This window comes from Balaenoptera physalus (genome assembly GCF_965194825.1).
Source record: "Balaenoptera physalus genome assembly, chromosome: 13".
Classification (NCBI taxonomy): domain Eukaryota; kingdom Metazoa; phylum Chordata; class Mammalia; order Artiodactyla; family Balaenopteridae; genus Balaenoptera; species Balaenoptera physalus.
In genome coordinates this window covers 90,100,041-90,120,619 of record NC_138892.1, presented here as the reverse complement: position 1 = coordinate 90,120,619, position 20,579 = coordinate 90,100,041, and the positions used below count along the sequence as shown (strand labels likewise).

Genomic DNA, 20,579 nt, shown 5'->3' with positions numbered 1-20,579 from the left:
ATCTTAAGTGATCTTAATATAACGGACGATCATTTTAATTCCCTCCATAATGGGGATTTGTTGCATGAACGAACAAACAAACAAACCTTTACTGAGCACATGTCTATGACAGGCATTACTATCTTCATTTTACAGATGATGAAACTGAAGCTCAGAGAATCTGTGACGTGCCCATGACGAGCCAGGACCACAGAGCTGGCGGACAGATGGCAGAGCAAGAGTTCTAACTGTCCCTCCATCTTCAGCACCTCCCTCTATCAAGTCATTCCCAACATCACTCAAATAAATTGATGGTAAATATAAACAATGAGACTTCCCTGCTATCCGCATCTCCTATCCTGAAAATGAACCAGGTTCCAGTCGCACTTGTCTTCTTCACTTTCTCAAAGGTCTGACATCTTTTCCTGCCTCGGGGTCATTGCACATAAAGGTTCCACACCCAATTTTCCACCAGGGTAATTCTTACTCAATTCTTCAGGTCCTGGTTTACATGTGACTTCCTCAGAGAAACCTTCCTTATCAGATCTAAATTAAGTTCTCCCATTATATTCTCTGACAGGCCCTGTTGTATTTCTTTATATGACTTACTATTACTAGGAGTTACCTATTAATCACATGATTATTTATTTACTGTCCACCATGCCCGAGTTCCACTAGACTAAATCCCATCGGGTCAGGAACTGACTCTGCTGTGCTCACAACTACATACGCTAACACCTACTTCAACAGATGCATGTACTAAGTGGTCCGTACATATTAGTTAGGGAATGAAATCCAATAGTTTGGGGAACTTTTTCAGTGCTCAAAAACAAACAAAACAGAAACCAAAGGCTAAATGAGAGCTTAAAATGCTTTTCAACCTCAGTTTTCCACAAATTTTACTGGATGTTATTTATAGTCTAGGCAGAAATTTCCAACTTTAAACTGGAGGTTAAGGGTAAAATTTAATACACTGTTAGAAGAACCATTAGTCCAGGTCATATCTTTCTGAAAAGCCACAGGATCCTACATAAAGTTTTGTACAGGTATCTCTCTTTATAATTAAGGAATTAAGTGAGTTGTGTCAGCCTGCCTCTGACTCAATCATCACCTGGGACAGTTTTTTCTTTTACTTTTATCAGTTCTCCTCCTCCATCTCAAATCAAGAAATTCTGATAGCAGAGTAACAGAGACTACAGAGGGGTAATTTTTAAAAGATCATATAATTGTAAGCAAATAATTCATCAAGCAATGAATAAATTTGGGATATTATACCATACAGTTAATATTACAAATCTCTGTTGAAAGGAAATCTACTGTGAAGTAACATTTTGCGGTATGGTTGCTTAAGCAGTAGAGAAGGCACTTCGGAAATAACATTTTATGGATTCAATAGTACAATATCCATGTGCTAGTAAGAGCAACCGGAAAAGGTCAATTCACCAATCTATGCCAGCTTCTCACACTCAAATTTCTTTGTCAAACTTAATGGATTTAAAAGTGTCACCTATTTTAATTCTACACTAAAAGGTTTTTGAGAGTATCTTAAGATAGTTTCTTTCCCATCTCAACACAATTAGAATATGATTTTAAAAAGTAGTTTATCTTAAAGGCAACATCTATCTAATTAGTTAATCTGTCAGAAGTCACTCCCTCATTTACACAAAAACAATTATGTTTACTCTGCACCAGGCACTGTGCTAGGTGCAGGAGGGTGAGCATGATATCAAAAATTAATAAGCAGCTGTTATTTCCAAGAAAGTATAGAAACACTGCTAGTGAAGCAATGGGGAAAAAGCATAGTTAAGTCATGTTTATAATGAACACACTTTTTAAAAATACAAACTACCGCTGAAGTAAATTTTGAAGAGTTGATTGGGTTTCACACCTAAATAATTAAAAAATTTCCCCATTCACAATAATTTGCTTAGCAGTCCTGCTCCACAACATAAGACAAATAGAAACATAATCTTTTCTTGAGTTTAAATTCCTCTGTAATGCAAAATATAATAGGCTGATTCTGATTCTTAACTTTGACTACATCAAGTAGAAGATTAGAACTGCTGTTACTTAAAAAACAAATTAAAGTTTAATGATACCCAGCCAGTGTGAGGTAAGAACTTGAACAAACATTTTTACACACTGACGGCGAGAGGAGAGGTAAACAAGCAGCCTCAGTCTTGTTCAGAGGAAGAAAACAATAGAGCTAAATGACATAAACAATCCCCAAGACATCTCTTCATGATACAATCCCTTACTATTTCTAAATGTAAACCCTTAAAAATTGCTATTTAAATATATCTCAGGCAAATATCTACTGAGAAGACTAAGCTGTTCTTTCAGGGCTGTTTTAAACCTCTAATCAAACATGGATACATTTATTTGTTTTAGTTACCACATGATAAGGACCTGGAGTTTCTAATAACAAATGGGATTAAACCCAAAACAACTCTTTCGATGATACTAGCTGCTAGAGACAATCCAGACAGGTTACAAAAAAAGGGTGTGTGTGTGTGTGTGTGTGTGTGTGTGTGTGTGTGTGTGTGTGTGTGTGTGTGTGTGTGTGTGTGTGTGTGTTACTTAAGGGTGTGTGTGTGTGTGTGTGTGTGTGTGTGTGTGTTACTTCTGGCAAATAAACAATCAATTTGAAACTTGTCTGGTTTTGATACTAATATCTTCAACCACAGAAAACGCACAAAAACAATGAAATAACAACTATAAAATTACCTCACGAAGAGAAGTGGTTTCCCGAATAAAAAACATGTTAATTATCCCAAGATATTTCGTTATTTTTGCTCCAGGAATGAAGGAAAGAGGTGTCATCTTAACCACCCCAACTGTAGAATTTGCACAAGGTGGAGAAGAGCGATTCCGGAAATTTCCTTCACCCACTGGACTTGCTTTTTCGACTGTCACAGCTAAAATTGGAGAAAGAAGAGAAAGCATCAAGATCATATGCTGGTGACTCAATTATTCCCTAAGGTTTCCAAATAAGTGGTGACAACATTCAGCTGTCTGTGAGGCTAAGCCATGTCATGAAAGAAATTATCATGCACTGCATGCAATTAAAAATAGAGAGAGAAAGAAAAACATAAGAGGAAATGCTGGAATGGAATCTTTTGGAAGAAAAATGGCATTCCTGCAAAAGAAAATGTTGATGAGGTGGAGCTACACACACAATGATCGTTATAAAAGTGAAGAAAAAGCGGTAGAGCATTAAAAATTATCTGCTGTAGGAACAAATTATTACAAGGAGAGTGTGAAAGTTGTTACATTTCCCAGTGCAGTTTTTTCCATCTTTTTTTCAGACGACTTCATCATTGTCAACTTGTAGATAAACCATATCTTAACTAGTTGTAATAGGTTTCTTTTCCAAACCTTCTCGATCAAACTCGTAATTTAAAAAATTCAACAAATGACCTTGGCTGTCTAAAAGTTGTTTGTTCATAAAATAACAAATAATAGCTACCACTTATCAAATAACTACTATAAACCAGAGATATATACATATATATACACACACACACATATATGTATATATATAATCCTTACAACAACCCAGCAACGTAGGTGTTATTATCTCCATTTTACACATGAGGAAACTGAGGCTCACAAAACTTAAATAACTTGCCCAAGGTCACACAGCTATTAAAATGGCACTACTAGGATTCAAAACCAGATCTGGCTGGTTCCATATCTTGTGATCTTCCCCCTAAAACACAGTTCCTTCCCTTTAATGTAAAATCTTTCACTCAAATACCTCCAAGTCTACCAAAACACATGGAGTATAGATAAAGAACATGTAAGTACTGATCCTGAGTCTAGCAGTGAGATAAGAGTTGACCACTTTCTCTCTGGAAATACCTCATTCTTTTATCACTCTGGATATCGCTCTTGGTAAACTGACAAATATCGTACACTACCTAGTACCTTGGGTCCTGGAAGAGTGTCTCTTCAATAAGAGAGCTCATCATTTCCTTACACTAGATGATATAATATCTATTTATATACTTTCAAGAATACCTTCACGAAAATAAAATACTAAAAACACAACCCTACAGTTAAAGTTAAAAAAATCTAAAGGCCCTTCAATAGCTTTTGCTAAATGACCTTTAGAGTCTGCAGCTTTCACACTCCAATACATGATTGATTGGCAATGTTATTACTGAATAGTCAGGTCTAGCCTTCACCACTGGGAAATCAAGGATATGCTTCTCAGATTGTAACATGGTAGAAACATCCGCCTACTTGTCTTAATTGATCCACGCCTTATGGTCTGAGCTTTCAGTTTAATGAGCTCTATCCAGCTGCTGCATCTGTCTGCAAAGGAACTGTAATCAACTGACGTTGCTGAAAACACAGACAGAAAACAAAAGAAAAAACAAAGAAAAAATATGGATGACGTCTCTTACTCGTCATAACACTCCTTCCGATGACGTAATTTAACTGTAACTTAGGGGAAAAAGTGGTCCTTTTCAAGTCAGGTAAGAGAGATAGTAAAGAGTCAAGCTTTAGACACTGATTTGTCCAAAACCAAGTTCTCGGCTGGCTGAGCATCTTTGGTGATGTCACAGCTGTGTGGTCTCTTAGGGGGAATGGAAGCGGGTCTAACAGAGAGATCAGGGAAAGGACCATACGCTGTGTTTTAACTAACTTCATTTCCCATTCTTTTTACTTCACACTGTTTTAGCTGTTTATATTCAGGGCTTTAATTTACAATCAGAACTTTGTGAATAACTCCTTGCCCTATTTTTACCCTGAAATCAAAAAATAAAAATAATGAGAATCAAATGAAGAATACATGAAAAAAATCACTAGTTAACTTATCTTTTATTAAAATATCTTCTTTCTACCAATAGTAACAGGAAAGCCAAAGGGTCATTGTTGTCAATATTCTATTTCCACATCTGATTTTGGCAACAAAGCTTCTGATAACATGGGGTGAGAGGCAAGTGTGAGCCTAACAAATTCTCATTTTAAAAAGAATAACTTTTACTACTGCTGAGCTAAAAAACAATGTTAAAAAGCTAAAGTCTTATTTTTAGAAAGTGGAACACTATTAAAATGCTAAAAACGTAAATATTCGTTTAATTACTATTTTGTAAGACACATTCTAACTACAATAAAGTCACATTTTGGTGTCTATTCCATCGTCCAGTGCCTTTCTCTGATGTCTGTACGCTTATGAATCACCACACTAGAATTTCACACCTTTGGAGACTATTTGCTTAATTAGACAAACTCACCTCTCTGTGCAGCTGGTATACCTGAGTTAGAACTTGCACTCTCCAGGTGTTCTAATAAGACAATATGAACAACATTAGCTTGGGTGCTAAATATAAGCCAGTATCTCTTCTTTGCTCTTGGTTAATACTCTCTAAAAGCCAGACGAATAGGAGGAAATCTTTATGACTTCATTATAAAAGTAAACCAAATAGAAGTATTTAGGTTTAAAACGCAGTTTCTATTGATATATGAAAACTAGCTCCATTAATAAATACCATGCCAAGAAAGACTACTTGTTACTATAACACAAAAAAAGTTTCAGAAACTCTACACACAAAATATCAACACAGTAACAAATGTTAGTGGGATGGAAGCAGGACATGAGAAAATTGAACAGAGAAAAGGGTCAACCTACTGGGAAGAAAAACTGAAATGAAAAACAGAAGGGAAATGTTTGTGGCGGAAGAGCCAGTAAGATTAAAAATTACAGACAAGGCAATGACCTATGTCTCACCGATAAACACAAACCTCAGCCTGACCCGCCCCCTTCATTCAAGGTCTTCGCTTTCAACAGCTCCTTCTGGAGCTATCCAGACTTTGTGGAACTAAAAGGTGACCGCTCTCCACAGAAATAACTAGGAATCCCAAACTAGAATCCCCTTTACAGTAAGCTCATAAAAGCAGCATCCTGCATTCTCCCTGATAGTTTATATTTTTACTATAGATATTTAAGTCATTGTACAAATTTAAACAGTACTATAAAAAAAAGAAGACTTCATAATCTATTTCTAATGTTCAGGCTCTATCCACACTAGCATTATTTGAACTTTTGTTTCAGAGAATTTCAGAACTGAGAATATAGTGTGGCCAAGATAGAAATAACACATAAAAACACTAAGAATAATTTGGGTCAGCCAGTCTTTTTTAAAATTATAAACTAAGTAAATATATGTATTTTTGTCTCTGCTTAATGTGTTGATCTTTTGGTAATATTCTTAAATTAGCAAAAGTTATACTTTTCAAAAATTGGATTTGTATAGAATGTTTCTGCTAACTGGGTGCAATGGAAGTATCTCCCGCACCCACCCCACCCCCCAATTTTTAAGGCAATGACCACAAGCTAATACTGGAGAGAGTACAGTGGCTGACAATCCTCTTATAATACAGAACTGTCCAGTAAAAGGGATCACTAGGGGAGGTCCACAAAATGACTATGAGATCACGCTGGACGTGCCCTGACCATCAGGCCCTCAGGCTGTAGTTCTAGAGGGAGCATCCTCCTGATTCAGGATCCTGAGGGGCAATGGAAGCCCAGGAAGCGATGGGGCCTACAGGAGGAAGACCAGAACAGAAGTGACATTCAGAGGCTTACCAGATCTCTAGGGACAGCTCAGCCTGGAAACAGACCCAGTGCAGAAGCTGGGACAGTAAATAGCCCACCCCAGGCTCATACATCCCAGGAGGGTCCCAGAGCTCTCGTATGTCCTGTGCAGTATAGCCTCGGTAAGTATAGACACAGAAAATAAACTCGGCATTAGGTATTCTGTGAAAGTTTTTAAAATGTGGGGATGGGAAGGAGGGGGAGGAAACTAAAAGAAAAAGGGAAAATTACTAAAATTATCCTCTATACCTTGATATTATCTTGGTAATATGGAATTCTCTAGTAACAACTGTATATAATTTAATGGCAAGTACCCATGAAAAGAGCTTGAACATGTAGAAGGTATCTGTTCTCATCTCTAAATATGTCAGGTGGAAAAAAACAAAGGTATACAATGATCAGTAGAATATTTGTTTTTAAAAAAGGATAGGGTATCTTTGCAAAGACAGACAATAAGCTGTTAACAGTATCTGCCTCTTGGGAAGGAAAACGAAGGGAGAAGGAAGCTTTATTTTGGACAATGTGATTTTTTTTGTAGTATTTGAATTTTTCACCATGTACACTTAGTAAGTACACTTACTACTTTTCCAAAAAAAATTTTACGAAAGGTAGAGGAGAAACAAGTGAGGGAAAATATTTATTCCCTGCCCTCAAATATGAATGTGTTTGAATTAAAATTTGAAAAGAACAAAACTTTTAAATTAGAGACGTGGAGGGAAAGGCTGAGCGACGAGATTTCTGACCTCACTGAAGGAGAGCAGGTTCATCTCCTAACATGCTTGCCAGGATGCTCATTTTTTCTCTCAGAGAAAAGGCCCAAGAGGAGCTGGTCCTGGCAGCAACTGGACATCAGCACCTCGGACTGGTTTGAACACCTCAAATATCTAATGACCTCAGACTCTCACTCTGCTCCTTCTGATTACAGTTTGGCTTCTCAGGTAATAACAGGCTTTTCCAAAGAGAAGGTACTGCAGATATTAGCTGTCTGGCTCACTGACAAAGCAGTAATTCTGCTTAAGAATAAATAAATCCGTATGCAATCTCTAAGCCAATACTTAAAAAAAGACAACATATTTCATACTCAGGGGTAGAAATCTTATTAAAAGTCCTTTGGGCTTTGTTGAGGAGCTGGCACCCAGTTCTGGCTATTTGCACATCTCTGTGGAAGAGTTTGACACAAATACTTCGTATGCGAGGTCCCCACTGTAGCTGCAAAGATAGTCTACACCAAGCCACCCAGCAGCCCACTTCTCTTACCATTTCCTTTCCCGTTGAATACAATTTTGCTTTTTTAAAAAGTCACCAGTTACTGATAATCCCACTATCCCTCAAAAAACAACCCTAGAAAGTTACTGAGGCAAACAGAACATGCAGATTGTCTATTCTTACTACACTTGAGCAATTTTTAACAGGCCTTAGCGGAGTGGGGAGGGGGATTAACCTAGATTAAAGCAGTTTATTAGTGGAAATGAGCATATAGATGAAAAACAGGAAAAACATGTGGCAAGAATTCCTCCTCCCTCAATTATACACCTGCCCGTGCTTCCGAAGTTTGAGATGCTTCCATTCTCCTAAATAACCAATGACAAAGGTATGGGTTAGCTATGATAAAGCTTTACAATGACTACTCTTCTAAGAACTTACTTTCTACCATTAAAATTTACAGATCACCTTTGCTTTGAATAACTAAAAAGTATTTGAGATAATCTTTTCCAGTCACCCTAAGCAAATTACAAAATTTGAAAAAACTCCTGCAAATTCTGAAAGGATTCTCTGGCAGATTAAAATATATGCCATCTGGAGTCTTTAAACTGTATGCTTTATTTTCCTGTTTAACCATTCTTAGTTTTAAATTATTATGATCAAAATTTGGTTTTATGTCCCTTTAAGCATTTCCATCAATCTATAATGCATTGATCAGCTATGTCTTATAACTATAAAATCTGGCTTAATGACTGAGTTAAACAAATGATGTAAACATTCAATATAAATCTGGTCCATAATGGTCTTTAAATATTGGTGGATTGATAATGAAATTGCCATATTATAGTTAAAAATTACTAAGGCATAGAGAAAGACACAAATTGCTTCGATCTGGATATTCCACTAGTAAAAAAAAAAAAAAATTCAACTACACAGGTACACAGGTAATACACAGGTAATACATACAGTAGATGACAAAAGACAATTAGCTGCCCTATTTGAGTCATTAAAGCTTCCAACCCCGGGTGTACAACATCCTAACTCACTTGCTTTTCTTCTTCAATCCCCATCATTCACTCTTCCTCTCACTCCCATCCTTTGTATCCTTTTTTCCAAACAATCCTTGTTTTGGGTCAGTAACCCAATTCAATTTTCTTTGCTTTTCACTCCCTCTTCCTCTGACTCTGGATTTCACTGCCCTCAAGCTCTTGGAGAAGCTAAGATTCCTTATCTCTACTTCTCCATCAACTCTTTCTTTCCTTCCCACTTCTTGGATGAGGTTTTCACATTTTCCACTCTTTAGTTTCTGTTTTCCTCTCATTCTCCTTCCCCTCAGCACTTTTCTCCTTTCAGGACCCCTCACTCATTGCTGTGGCCACGGATAACATGAAGAACTTTAGCACTTTTTATAGTTGCTACCATTTGGTCACAGTGACAAAATATATCTTAAAAAAATAAGAGAGAAAACAGACATGCAATGAATTCTTAATACATAAAGACATTTTTAGTTAGTATAAAGAATTATATATACTTGTAAGAATTCAGAACCATTAGCTGGCAGGAAAAAGGAAAAGCTAACTTTTGTAGTTCTTATAGATTTATATTTCTAATACAAGTTTAAAATAATGTGAGGCAAGTCATTTAATTTTTAAAAATTAAACTATCTTTTAAAATCAAATTTGGTTTAACAAAAAGTAATTCTGATGGCCTACCATAAAAATAAAGAAAAAAGTTTCAAATGTGTATACTTAATTATGGAGTATAATATATTGAGGGTGTAAGCAAACTTGTTTTCTTTTTTACTGAAATCCAGAATTTGACCTATATTTGCCTTATTCATCAGCAACTGCTCAGTGAAAAGAGAACTTCTCCCAGGCTATAGCTAATGCCACTGAACATGAGGATACCACGTCAGCATAAAGCAAAATGAACACAGAAACAAGGGTGGTATAAAAAGCTTTTCCTCTATACAGTTTCATCCAATAGTATATAAACACTAAAACTGACTTAATTAAACCCTTTTATAGCCTTAAACTCTCAGAATTTTAATGAAAGCAATTATCCTATTATAGATTAGATTTATAAAGTATTTGAGATCTATTTATAGTGGTATATAATTCAAACACATTTGTCTAATATAAGTTCTTAAGTCCCACAATATGGTATCAAATATCTCGAGATTCAGGTCTTTAGACATGTACCTAAAGGAACATGCCAACCTTTTATAAAAATTACATGCATTAATGAAAGAATAGACGAAACAGAAGTGTTTTAATCTTCTGTTCTTCTGTACTGACAAGTACAGGTTTCTGGTAACTGACTGTACTGCTGAACTGAATGAACAAGCATTTTCAGAACTCTAATGAAAAACTGATGAACTCATAAAAGTACTAACAAAAGATCAAGATGAAAAAAAAAATTAATTACATGGGACTGAGTGAACTGATGAGGATGAGTATAATTTTTGTGACTTTCTGTCTGAATTAAAAAACAAAAAATCCCACAAGGACTCAGAGGCAAAGAATATACAAATCAATTTTCACTGCAAACTAAAGGAGCTGTTACAGTGGAGGATTACTGGACTGAATGTCAATATTATGACATAGTATGAGTGTGTTTCGTGTTTGGCAATTGCAATCATTGTTGCTTTTGTTGTGGTCATCCATGTACAATGCTTGGTGTCAGTCTATATATCTCTTGTAAAAAAAAAAAAAATTACATGCATAAAATTTTTAAGATCAATTACAGTTCATGAGAAATATCTTATTGAATTTTTAAAAAATTTTACCCAGATTACATTCACTCAGATTCCCTATTTTTACTATATTTGCTCCATCTTTTTTCATCTTCATTTCATAAACATATATATCATTTCTAAAGCCTCTTAAAAAACCATTTCAGAGTGAAGTGACAGATATTCAGAAAGCTGACATGTAGATATTAATGATGAGGAAAAAACATGAAAGTGGTATAAAAAATTTGCTATAGTCATCTTTTTTCTTAACACAGTTTCATATTTAAAAAAAAGTAATTTATGGTGATGCCACATCATCTCTGTTCCTCATAGTAGTCATCAAAGAATTTTGATGACCTTCACATGATAATGTCCTTTAAGAAATTACTTAGGCTCAGCACGTTTTAATATTTCAAATCAGAAAAATCACGATAACCATCAAGGTAACACCAAATCAACCACAAATTTGAGACATACATCAAACTATTCTATTACCTTGAGAAACAAAATATATAACTAATATAACAAAAGATGGAAGGAAAATAATTAAGCATGGATGGACAATTCAGGCCCAAGCTTACTCTACACTGTCAATTAGGAAACATGTTATTGAAGCATCTTTTCTTCACATAATATTCACTCATTTTCAATAACACAAAAAGATAAGGAAAGGTTTATCTACAAGTGAAAAGATGGAAGTATTAATAAACATACTGTGCATAGCTCTTGAGACTACTCTGTCAACATAAAAGGAAATAAAAAATTTTAATAAATTATCCCATTTGTGATAAGAACATGAAAAATAAATTAGTATTCAAAGTTTTCAGAATTAAAAAAGATAAATCTCGATCAGCTTAGCTAACTGACCTAACAAAACTATAAAAACTATATATTTATTTACTTATCAGTATCAGTAGTTAACTTTTAAACCTCTTGTAGTTGCAGATAAGAAAGTAGCGAAGTTCTCTGAGCACTTATTCCTCACCCTCACCTTTCTCTCTCCCACCTATTTCCTCTAAACTGCTAAGCTTAACTTTTCCCAGATATTTCTATTCTCTATTCAAAGCCTTCCTTCATGTTACAATGTTCAATTACTACATTCATGATATAACACTCTATTATTACACTTTTCAGACCTTTTCAAAACCCATTCTATCCTCAAATTTTCCAAAATACTTTGAGATGACTTTTTCTAATATATACATCATAGCCCATGTTCTCCTGGAAAGACATGAGGAAGCAAAGACAACACATAAGCATGCAACGTAAGCCACAATTTACACGACTTAAAAAAAAATAAACAGATAAACTTTTTAGTGTTCATTGATGATTTTAAAATGTAACATTCAAGGAAAGGCACATAGGTTTATAGTTAAGCACTTAGTATTAAAGTTTTATATATATTAGTATTAGATGTGATATTGATCATTATGAAGCTGACAATGGTGACGATGATGATGATGATTAAGGGTGGCATGATCTGATTCAGTGATTTTCAAACTTTTTGAAACCCTTTCTTCCAACAAAATCATATATAGAAAGCTGATACATAAAGTGTAGTGCATTGAAGCTGCTCTAGTTCAGAGGTAGGGGGTCTAGAGACCTATCTTCTCACCCCCCACACCTTGCCTCCTGGAAGGTCATGAGGCACCTCTGAAGAAACTCTATGGTTTGGAGGAACAGAGTTTAAAAATCATTGGTTTAACTGATTTGAAGTTATTTGGAAAATTAATTAACAGAAGCTCAGTGTGACCTCAGGCATAATTTAGCTTTTATGTTTTTAATAATAGGGACATGTTAATAATTGAAGAACCATAAACTATAGAAACTCAAGAAATCAGAGAATTTTAAAGGCTAGAGAGAATCTTAATCCTTTCACATTTTACAAATGAGGAACTAAGACTTAAGTGGCTTAATTAGAGGTTACCTGGCCCAAGTTCTCACACTTTATCAGTAGCAGAACTGAGAAGAAAAGCCAGGTCTCTTGGTTTATTATTCCACCTATGGCCCCTTTCTATGCTCCTTAAAATAAATTGCAAATATTTTAGGGACTGTTCAGATATGACTTATTCTACTCAAATTCTTCTTTCCTAGTTTTTTAAGTTCACAGTACCATTTGTGCAAAATATACTAATGACTTCAAAAAGCACCAGTTCTCATTACCTTTGAAAATATTTTCAAAGCTATTGCAGAAACTGTAAGTTATCAATATAGATATGGCCAATTTACAGAGTTTAAATCTAATCTTCTGCAGAATTCAGTAGCTATTAACAACATGTAAAGTTGAGCTAACAGGGACCCCAAATCCACAAATAAATATTTGTATAGGTTAGCAATTGATCAAACTTTTTCGCTGTTGCTGATTGGGTTTTTGATTTTGGTTTCCCCCTCACCACCACTGCTGGGTAAGGATAAATGAAGTGATACCTAAAAGTGGTTTGGAACTAACCCTGTGTTAAATATAAGTTTCTGTAGATAGTAGGTGTTTAAAAAAAAATCCTATCTAGTCAGTTCAAGGAAGATTCTAGACTGTTCTGCTTTTTGTTCTGAAAGCTATGTTTAAGTTATAAATCTGAATTCAGATTATCTTTGGATCTGATTTTTCCTCTCTATTCTTTCAAGAAATTCTCTATGGAGTTCTAAATTAGAATTTTAATTTAGACAAAAAGGAAAAAGAACCACAGTTACCATGTTAGAAAGTTCAGAATCTGAAAGTAGCTTCTTTTCAGCTTCAAAATATGAGACAAGATCTATTTATCTACACAGGCCTTGCACTGATTTAGTAAAGACTCTATTGATATACAGGCAATGTGAATATAAAACTATGCTGTATTATAACTAATATGGTATCAGATAAAGTAACTGACAAGTAGAAACCATAAAATAATGTCACTTGTATTATAAAACGGAAAAATTAGAAAAGCCAATTTGGTTTTAAATAACAAATGTATCATTTCTCAGAAAAAAAAATCTAAGAAAAAACACAAACTACATTTATTGTGTATGTAATGCTACAAGATAAGGTACAGTAATTCTGAAATTTTTATAATAAAAATTACACTGAAATCAGAAGAGAAATGGAAAAAACCACCTCCCACTTTTCTCCAAAGATGGTACAGATCTAAGTAGATCTACTGCTACTGAATTAGGGGACAATCATTTTGCATTTGAAAAAATGTTCCTCAAATATAACCAAGACACCCAAAAGACAGAAAGCTCATCTCTTTCTCACTTGTACTAACCTCTACCCAAAACCTCTCCACATAGCTTCTGAAGAAAATAAGTATTGTTTGTCTATGGAAATCTAAAAATTTTTGCAGAAGGTTACTGTTGCTAGAAAAAAATTTACCAGATAGAATATAAATATCAAAATATACCATATGTGAGTATTTTGGGAAATCCAAATCTCTGAAAATAAAACTTTAATACGTTTGAGTTACAAGAATGGAATATCATACAAAAAATTACCTTAATAAGTTATGATGAGTTTACTTGAGAAATTAAAATAAAAGGAACATTACTCTCTCCCCTTTATGAACATGAAGAAACATACAATGAGGAAATGAAGAATAAATCTCCATCTCAAAATTAAGTTAAGATTACCTACAGTGAAGAAGCAAGTGAAAGAATCTAGAAACTAGTATTTGTGCTTGCATTTCCCTTACTTAACCAACCTTTAGCCGGTGGAAAAGGATGAGAAGGAAGTGAATCTGAACAGAGTTCGAGGGGAAACTGCAGAAGTTCTTCATTATCTGTAGAGGCTTGAGAGGCAGGAAAAGCACAAGTTAATTAGTAATGATCTCTTACTAATTTTTAAAAAATTACTGTGGGATAACATATAAATTTCCCCCCAACTCAATTAATTCTGGTTGTTTTGTCCTTGCTTTCTCCCATGGGGGTCCTTCACTTGCAGACATTGAGAGTGGTTGCTATCTTCTCTGGTGGGGCTGTTGTGAGATTTAGAAAGGATAATGTATATAAATCTCTTAGCACAGTGCCTGGCAAAGAATAAGCACTCACTAATGATTATTATTATCCTACTTTTTGTACTATACTAGTTCTATGACACTTAAACCAGTTTTTATCTATCTTTTTTGATAAATATCTGGACATATAATCATTTAATACATCTATCTGACATTAATTCAATGCTATAGATGTCAGATATATTCAACTTAAAAAATTTTAGATTAATCATGAATATTTATTTAGCCAGTAAGTCATTAAACTTTAGAAAGTATACTATTTCCCTTGTCTTTTTTTTCAGAACACACAAATGGTTTCTAAGATTTTGCATTTCTTTGGAATATATTAAGCATGGTACTTCCTTAATTTTACTGGATAAAGAACAACTCTGAGAATTTGCTGAACACTACGGGACCTTTCCTGAGAAAAACCCATGGTGCTTGCTATATCAGTTGGTTCTCAGATGCCTTGAGGACCTCCCCAGAGTTCCTAGGATAGGAGCCTCTAAATTACTGCAGAACTAATGTTATACGCTAACTCTAAAAAACAGCAGCATTTTCTATGTAAATAGCAGCCAACCACGTATTCATGTGTGAAAAATATCATCAGCCATATGCTTATCCACACAGTTATCTTGATAAAGAAAACAGAAAAAGTGACAGTATCTTGTCAAGAAACACGTCATTTATTTATTCTACCTATCCTCTATATTTTATCACTGAACTATAACACAGACAAACATGAACTATGCTCCCATCTACCATAGGTTTACCTCTTTGCAATGACTTCTCAGCATGTGTTTTTGTGGTCTGTAAAGCCTGATTTTTGTCAAAAGTTATTGCAACTGCTGTGACTGTAACCTAGAATCACAGAAACAATATGATTAGCAAAATAATCATTCCCCAAATAAGCTTCTTATAAATCTTTTTCAGTACCACGGAACAACTTATACAAACTGGCTAATTTGCCTTTCCTGGTTAAGATTTTCAATCAGAACTGCACATAAACTCAGACATTCAGACTACAACTAAGCCCAACATGTACACCTAAACGTAGGTATTCCAGAAAGAGCTCAAAAACCCTCTCTAAAAGATGGGGTGTGGAGAAGTCGCACAGAAGCACACCTTCTCGTGTACATACACTGGATCACACATATGAGTCCACCTTCAGATAACTAGAGTTCACAAAAGTGAAACAGACAGACAAGGTCTGACTCATACTAGTACGTTTAAAAATATTTTGAAGTAAAGCAGCTTATACTTCTTTAATTATGGCAAACGTATAATATTAAAACAGACCAAAGTTATAAGTCTTCTTTAATAACAGACTGAACCTTAGTTACCTGAATTAATTCATCTTCAGGGAGAGATACTGTAAAATTTACATGGCAAAGGCAGCAGGGGATCATAGACCGTAGTTTAAAATACAGGCTCTACACAAAAGAAAATATTAGTAATATCATTTCTTTTAATTTAAAAATTTATAAAAACTGATCTTTTAATGTACATTATACTATGGCAAATAAAGTTGAGAAGATTAAAACACTTCTGTTTCGTCTATTCTTTCATTAAGAATACATTTTTAATATCTAAGCAGACAATAATTTAATCATATTTCTAAGTCATAAAAAAAAGCGTTTTTCTAAATTTACAAATATAGATTTTTATGAAGTTTAACGCTATGAAATAACTTAAAATATATTCCTTTTATAGTGTGGCATATTAAGATGGAGAGGACATCTTTAGCATTTTACTTGATGGCAGGTTAAGATTGATAAGTAAATAAAAATAATTCGACCTACAACTGTGTAAGGTATTCCAGACAATATAAACACTTTTCTTCTTTTATTTCATGATACTGAGGAGTTTTAGCTAAAGTATAGTTAGTCAAAAGGTTCCTACCTTGAGCAAGTTTTCACAGAGATCATTAAAATTCTTATTGAGGGCTTGATTAGTTAGATTAAGGCTGCTTAATCGGATTACTCTTACTGATGTGAACATCTAAATATGGGGAGATATAATGGCATGTCATTTCATTATTCTGAACTAAATACTGTAACAGAAAATAAACAATCATAACTACTGTGGTATTTTCTTAAAAGGTAAGATTTTAATTGCAGTAAAGAGGCTGAAAAGAAAACATATATTAAGAAAAAACTTGCTAAAATCACATATGCTATATTTGCTTAAAATTAAGAATAAAAGGTTTACCTGTATTTCAGATGTCCAATTATTTATACCAGGCATAATTTCTGTATTACAACTATAAAAGCCTGTCAAAATAAATTATAGGTAAAACATATGATAACATTTCATTTATTTTTGTGTTAAAGAATAACATTTTTCGGGCTTCCCTGATGACGCAGTGGTTAAGAGTCTGCCTGCCAATGCAGGGGACACGGGTTCGAGCCCTGGTCTGGGAAGATCCCACATGCTGTGGAGCAACTAAGCCCGTGCACCACAACTACTGAGCCTGCCCTTTAGAGCCCGCGAGCAACAACTACTGAGTCCACGTGCCACAACTACTGAAGCCCACGCGCCTAGAGCCCGAGCTCTGCAACAAGAGAAGCCACTGCAATGAGAAGCCCACGCACTGCAACAAAGAGTAGCCCCTGCTCGCTGCAACTAGGGAAAGCCACATGCAGCAACGAAGACCCAATGCAGCCAAAAATGAATAATAAATAAATTAATTTAAAAAAAAAAAGAATAACATTTTTCAATTATTACATGAAGTTCTAACTGTAAGATCCATTCATTCTTTTCTTCTAAAACTCTATACCTCTGGGAAACTTTAGACCATGTTAATAAATTATCATGGTTTTTTTGTAATGCATAAACATAAAAGGATTAAAAATCAGTTCACCTAAGTTCTAATGTATATATTTTTAAACGATGTGTTTTCAATCTTGGAGCAGCAAAGAACATGACAGAAGGTAACACTGATAAAGCCGTTAAAATAAAGTTAGTGCTATAATAATTATGAACCGAAATATTGATATGCAAAACTAGTCTCATCTCCAGGTAATTTTTCTCTGTTCACCTGAAGGAGGCGGAACATCAGTGAGTAGAGAATGTACATCTTCCATAGCATCTGTGTCATCGATCTGAAAATGAAAAGATTGAACCTATCACATAAGTAGTAAATATATAATTGTTTCAAATTTTTAAAAACTGTTTTTATTATTTATTAAATAGAAAACATAAGCGTCAAGGAGAAGTAGGGCCATTTTTCCCTAAGTTAAAATATAAAACTTGAAAAAATTTTTCTACTATCTATAAATTTTTCCACAGTAATTACAAATACTTCTAAAAGAAATATTTTACATTATAAAGTATATTGAGTTTAAAAAAAACGAGTCTTTTCTCAAGTCTTTATGAGGGCATGTTTCAAAAGATTTACAAAGATAACAAGCAATCATTATCTCTATTTATTTACATTAATAAAGTGCAATTAAAAAAAATCTTCTGACTAAATACAGAACTGCTTTAAAATAAAATTACATAGGGATAAATTTAAAGGCATGTCTTAAAAGAATAAGTACAAATTCCATTTTTCCTACATCACAATATTCTGTTGTGAATTATAAGTAATGAACATATCCAACTGGACATATATTGACATTCATCTGTACATTGGGGATCTAAGTCCTGACTTACACCCGAGATGTCAAGAACCACTTTCACTTCCACTTTGCTTTAGCCACTCACAGTCATGGTCATAACTCGACTGTGGTATTCCCCAAAACATTCTACAGATCTCCAGCATTCTCCAACTATAACCCCCATCTCTCTTACTGAATCTACACCTTGCCCTCTTCTGCCCATACTCCAAGCACTTCTGTTCTCTACTTAGCCAGGATCCCTGGATCAGAAAATATGAAAAATGCTCTGGATCAAAGTGAAAATAACCCTCATCTGGAGGGTTTGTTAAACAGATTCCTGGGCCCCACCTTGAAATTTTCATTTACTAGGTCTGAAGTAGGGGCCCCAGAGTTTGCATTTCTTACAAGCTCCCAGGTGTTGCTGATGCCACCATCACAGGGCACTTTGAGTACAACTGCTCTAAACTGTACCCTGGAACTTTTTACTCCTTAACCTTTTACCAACCTCCACTTTTTTTCTCCATTCTCAGACTGTAGAGATTATGAGAAAGAGGCACAAATTCATATAGTTTGAGTTTTCTACAAGGTAACACTCTCACCTCAGTTAAGCCTTGAGCATCTCCCACAGCTGACATCCTGATCACATTCAAGGGCACTATTCTAGACTCTTCAAACCTCCAATCCCATCCCAATACAACTCTATTGTCACCTTCCTGCTTTACTGAGATCCAGGCATCTGATTTTTTCTCTCAACTGGCACCTTACCAGAAAACATTTCTAAGTATCCTCATTTATTTTCCTCTCCTTCAATATCAAAGGAAGATCGTCTATCCTTTCAAAGCTAACCATTCTACAGGGGAGTGCATGGGAAGAAGATCTGTGAGGGCACAGGCTCCATAAACCTTTCATGTCACATTTATTCTCCAAGAAAGTTAGTTCATTCTGGATGCGTTTTTACAATGAAAGTTCAATTACACCCTCTGAATTCAGTAAAAAAACACTACACTCAGAATTCACAGTGCTTATATTATTGTGTTACATGTAAAAATGTTATAATTATAGTAACATGTTATGACATATAAAGCAGGTAATAATTAGAGTAAGTGAAAGAGAGAACCTTCTTATTGAAATTAATCCAAGTTTACAAAAAAAGCTCCAAAAGTTTAATATTTTAATTATATTTCAACCCAAACACTAATTTTTCCAAAACTAATTTTCCAAAACTTTTTTAACTTTTATTTAAACAAAAGATATATTACCAAGTTTGTTGTAATTTCTATAATAAAATATTCTTTTGATATTTTTAACAGTTGTAATGATACAAAAATATCACATCAATTTAGGACCTGACTGTAAAAATATATATCTTATCTTCCAAAATCTTTAAGAAATTAGTCCAATGCAATAATACCTCCAAAACAAATGCATCTTTTTTCCCATGTGAAAGGTCCAATTCTGTAACTTCATCAGAGCTTTCTGATTGAGATCTCAAAAGTCTTGAGCGTTGTCTAGGTTCTGGAATGGGTGATCCTATAATTTCTTCAGATATCTCCTAAAAGAAATATAATTGCTTTATATCATATGACTGTCTTTTTCCGTTTTGGGGTTTTTTTGTAAACTGCAGTCTTTTTTTTTTTTATTGAGGTACAACTGACATGTATGTAACATATTAGTTTCAGGTGTTCAACATAATGATTTGATATTTGTATGCTTCAGTCTGGTTTTACATTTTTATATTAACAGAAAACTACCGGGGGGAAGGGGAGTATGTAAAATGTATTCATAGTCCATATTTAATTATAACCTTTATGACTAATTAACCTTTTATAGAGTACATAGCTATTTCCTTTAACTGATAATAGCAACCTTCATACACTAAACCAGAAACTGTCACAGACACAGCAAGGCAACACTGACATCTAGTGTACAAAGAGGACACTACAATTAGTAGGGAATTGGCGATCCTTCCAGCTCAGAAGGTATTTTCTACTCAGCATTTAAAAGTCCTAATAACCTATAAAGAATTAAAGATTTATGTACCCAAATAAGATTCTAATCTTTTATATCTTATGCAGTGGTAACTTTTCAAAGCCTCACATAGTAAAATGAGGAATATGATATATGTATCTATGTATGTGTATATTTATATAATACACATATTATACATGTATTTGCTATGCAACTTATTTAGTTAAATAAACTTTGATAGTTACAATAATGATCTTTTTGAGGTCAGTATAGGCTACAATCTTATATGGGTTAGTAAGCTTTTACCCATTTTTTAGCCAAAGATCACAGCTAATCAGAGGTTCTAAATATCTGCTGGCCACAAGGAATATCAAGAGAATGTGGGTATGTAAGCACAAATGTAAAAGGCACAGCCTGTTGTTGGTGTAACAGAACTATCTTTAAAAAAAAAGAAAAAGGATTATTTTAAAAAAAGGTTTTTCAAAAATGTTTTCAATGTTCATTGCTAGGGCATACCTTGC

At 34.3% G+C, this 20,579-nt stretch overlaps 1 protein-coding gene across 25 annotated transcripts in view; it reads right to left on the bottom strand.

Moving 5' to 3' along the window:
* The window catches only part of C2CD5 (C2 calcium dependent domain containing 5), a 94,621-nt gene that overhangs the window by 2,259 nt on the left and 71,783 nt on the right, over positions 1-20,579 (bottom strand). For 11 of the 25 annotated variants that reach the window (XR_014252326.1, XM_082419616.1, XM_082419633.1 and 8 more), the window contains 10 exons: positions 19,502-19,642; positions 17,529-17,592; positions 16,700-16,761; positions 16,391-16,489; positions 15,832-15,921; positions 15,262-15,349; positions 14,198-14,284; positions 5,226-5,276; positions 4,228-4,329; positions 2,707-2,897 (listed from right to left, as the gene is read on the bottom strand). Coding sequence is in view for 24 of the 25 variants with exons in the window: in XM_082419616.1 (XP_082275742.1) it covers positions 2,707-2,897; positions 4,228-4,329; positions 5,226-5,276; positions 14,198-14,284; positions 15,262-15,349; positions 15,832-15,921; positions 16,391-16,489; positions 16,700-16,761; positions 17,529-17,592; positions 19,502-19,642 (975 nt within the window). In the remaining variant the exon portion in view is untranslated. The remainder of the gene's footprint in view (positions 1-2,706; positions 2,898-4,227; positions 4,330-5,225; positions 5,277-14,197; positions 14,285-15,261; positions 15,350-15,831; positions 15,922-16,390; positions 16,490-16,699; positions 16,762-17,528; positions 17,593-19,501; positions 19,643-20,579) is intronic. The other 14 variants (XM_082419626.1, XM_082419618.1, XM_082419627.1 and 11 more) reach the window with 4 other exon arrangements.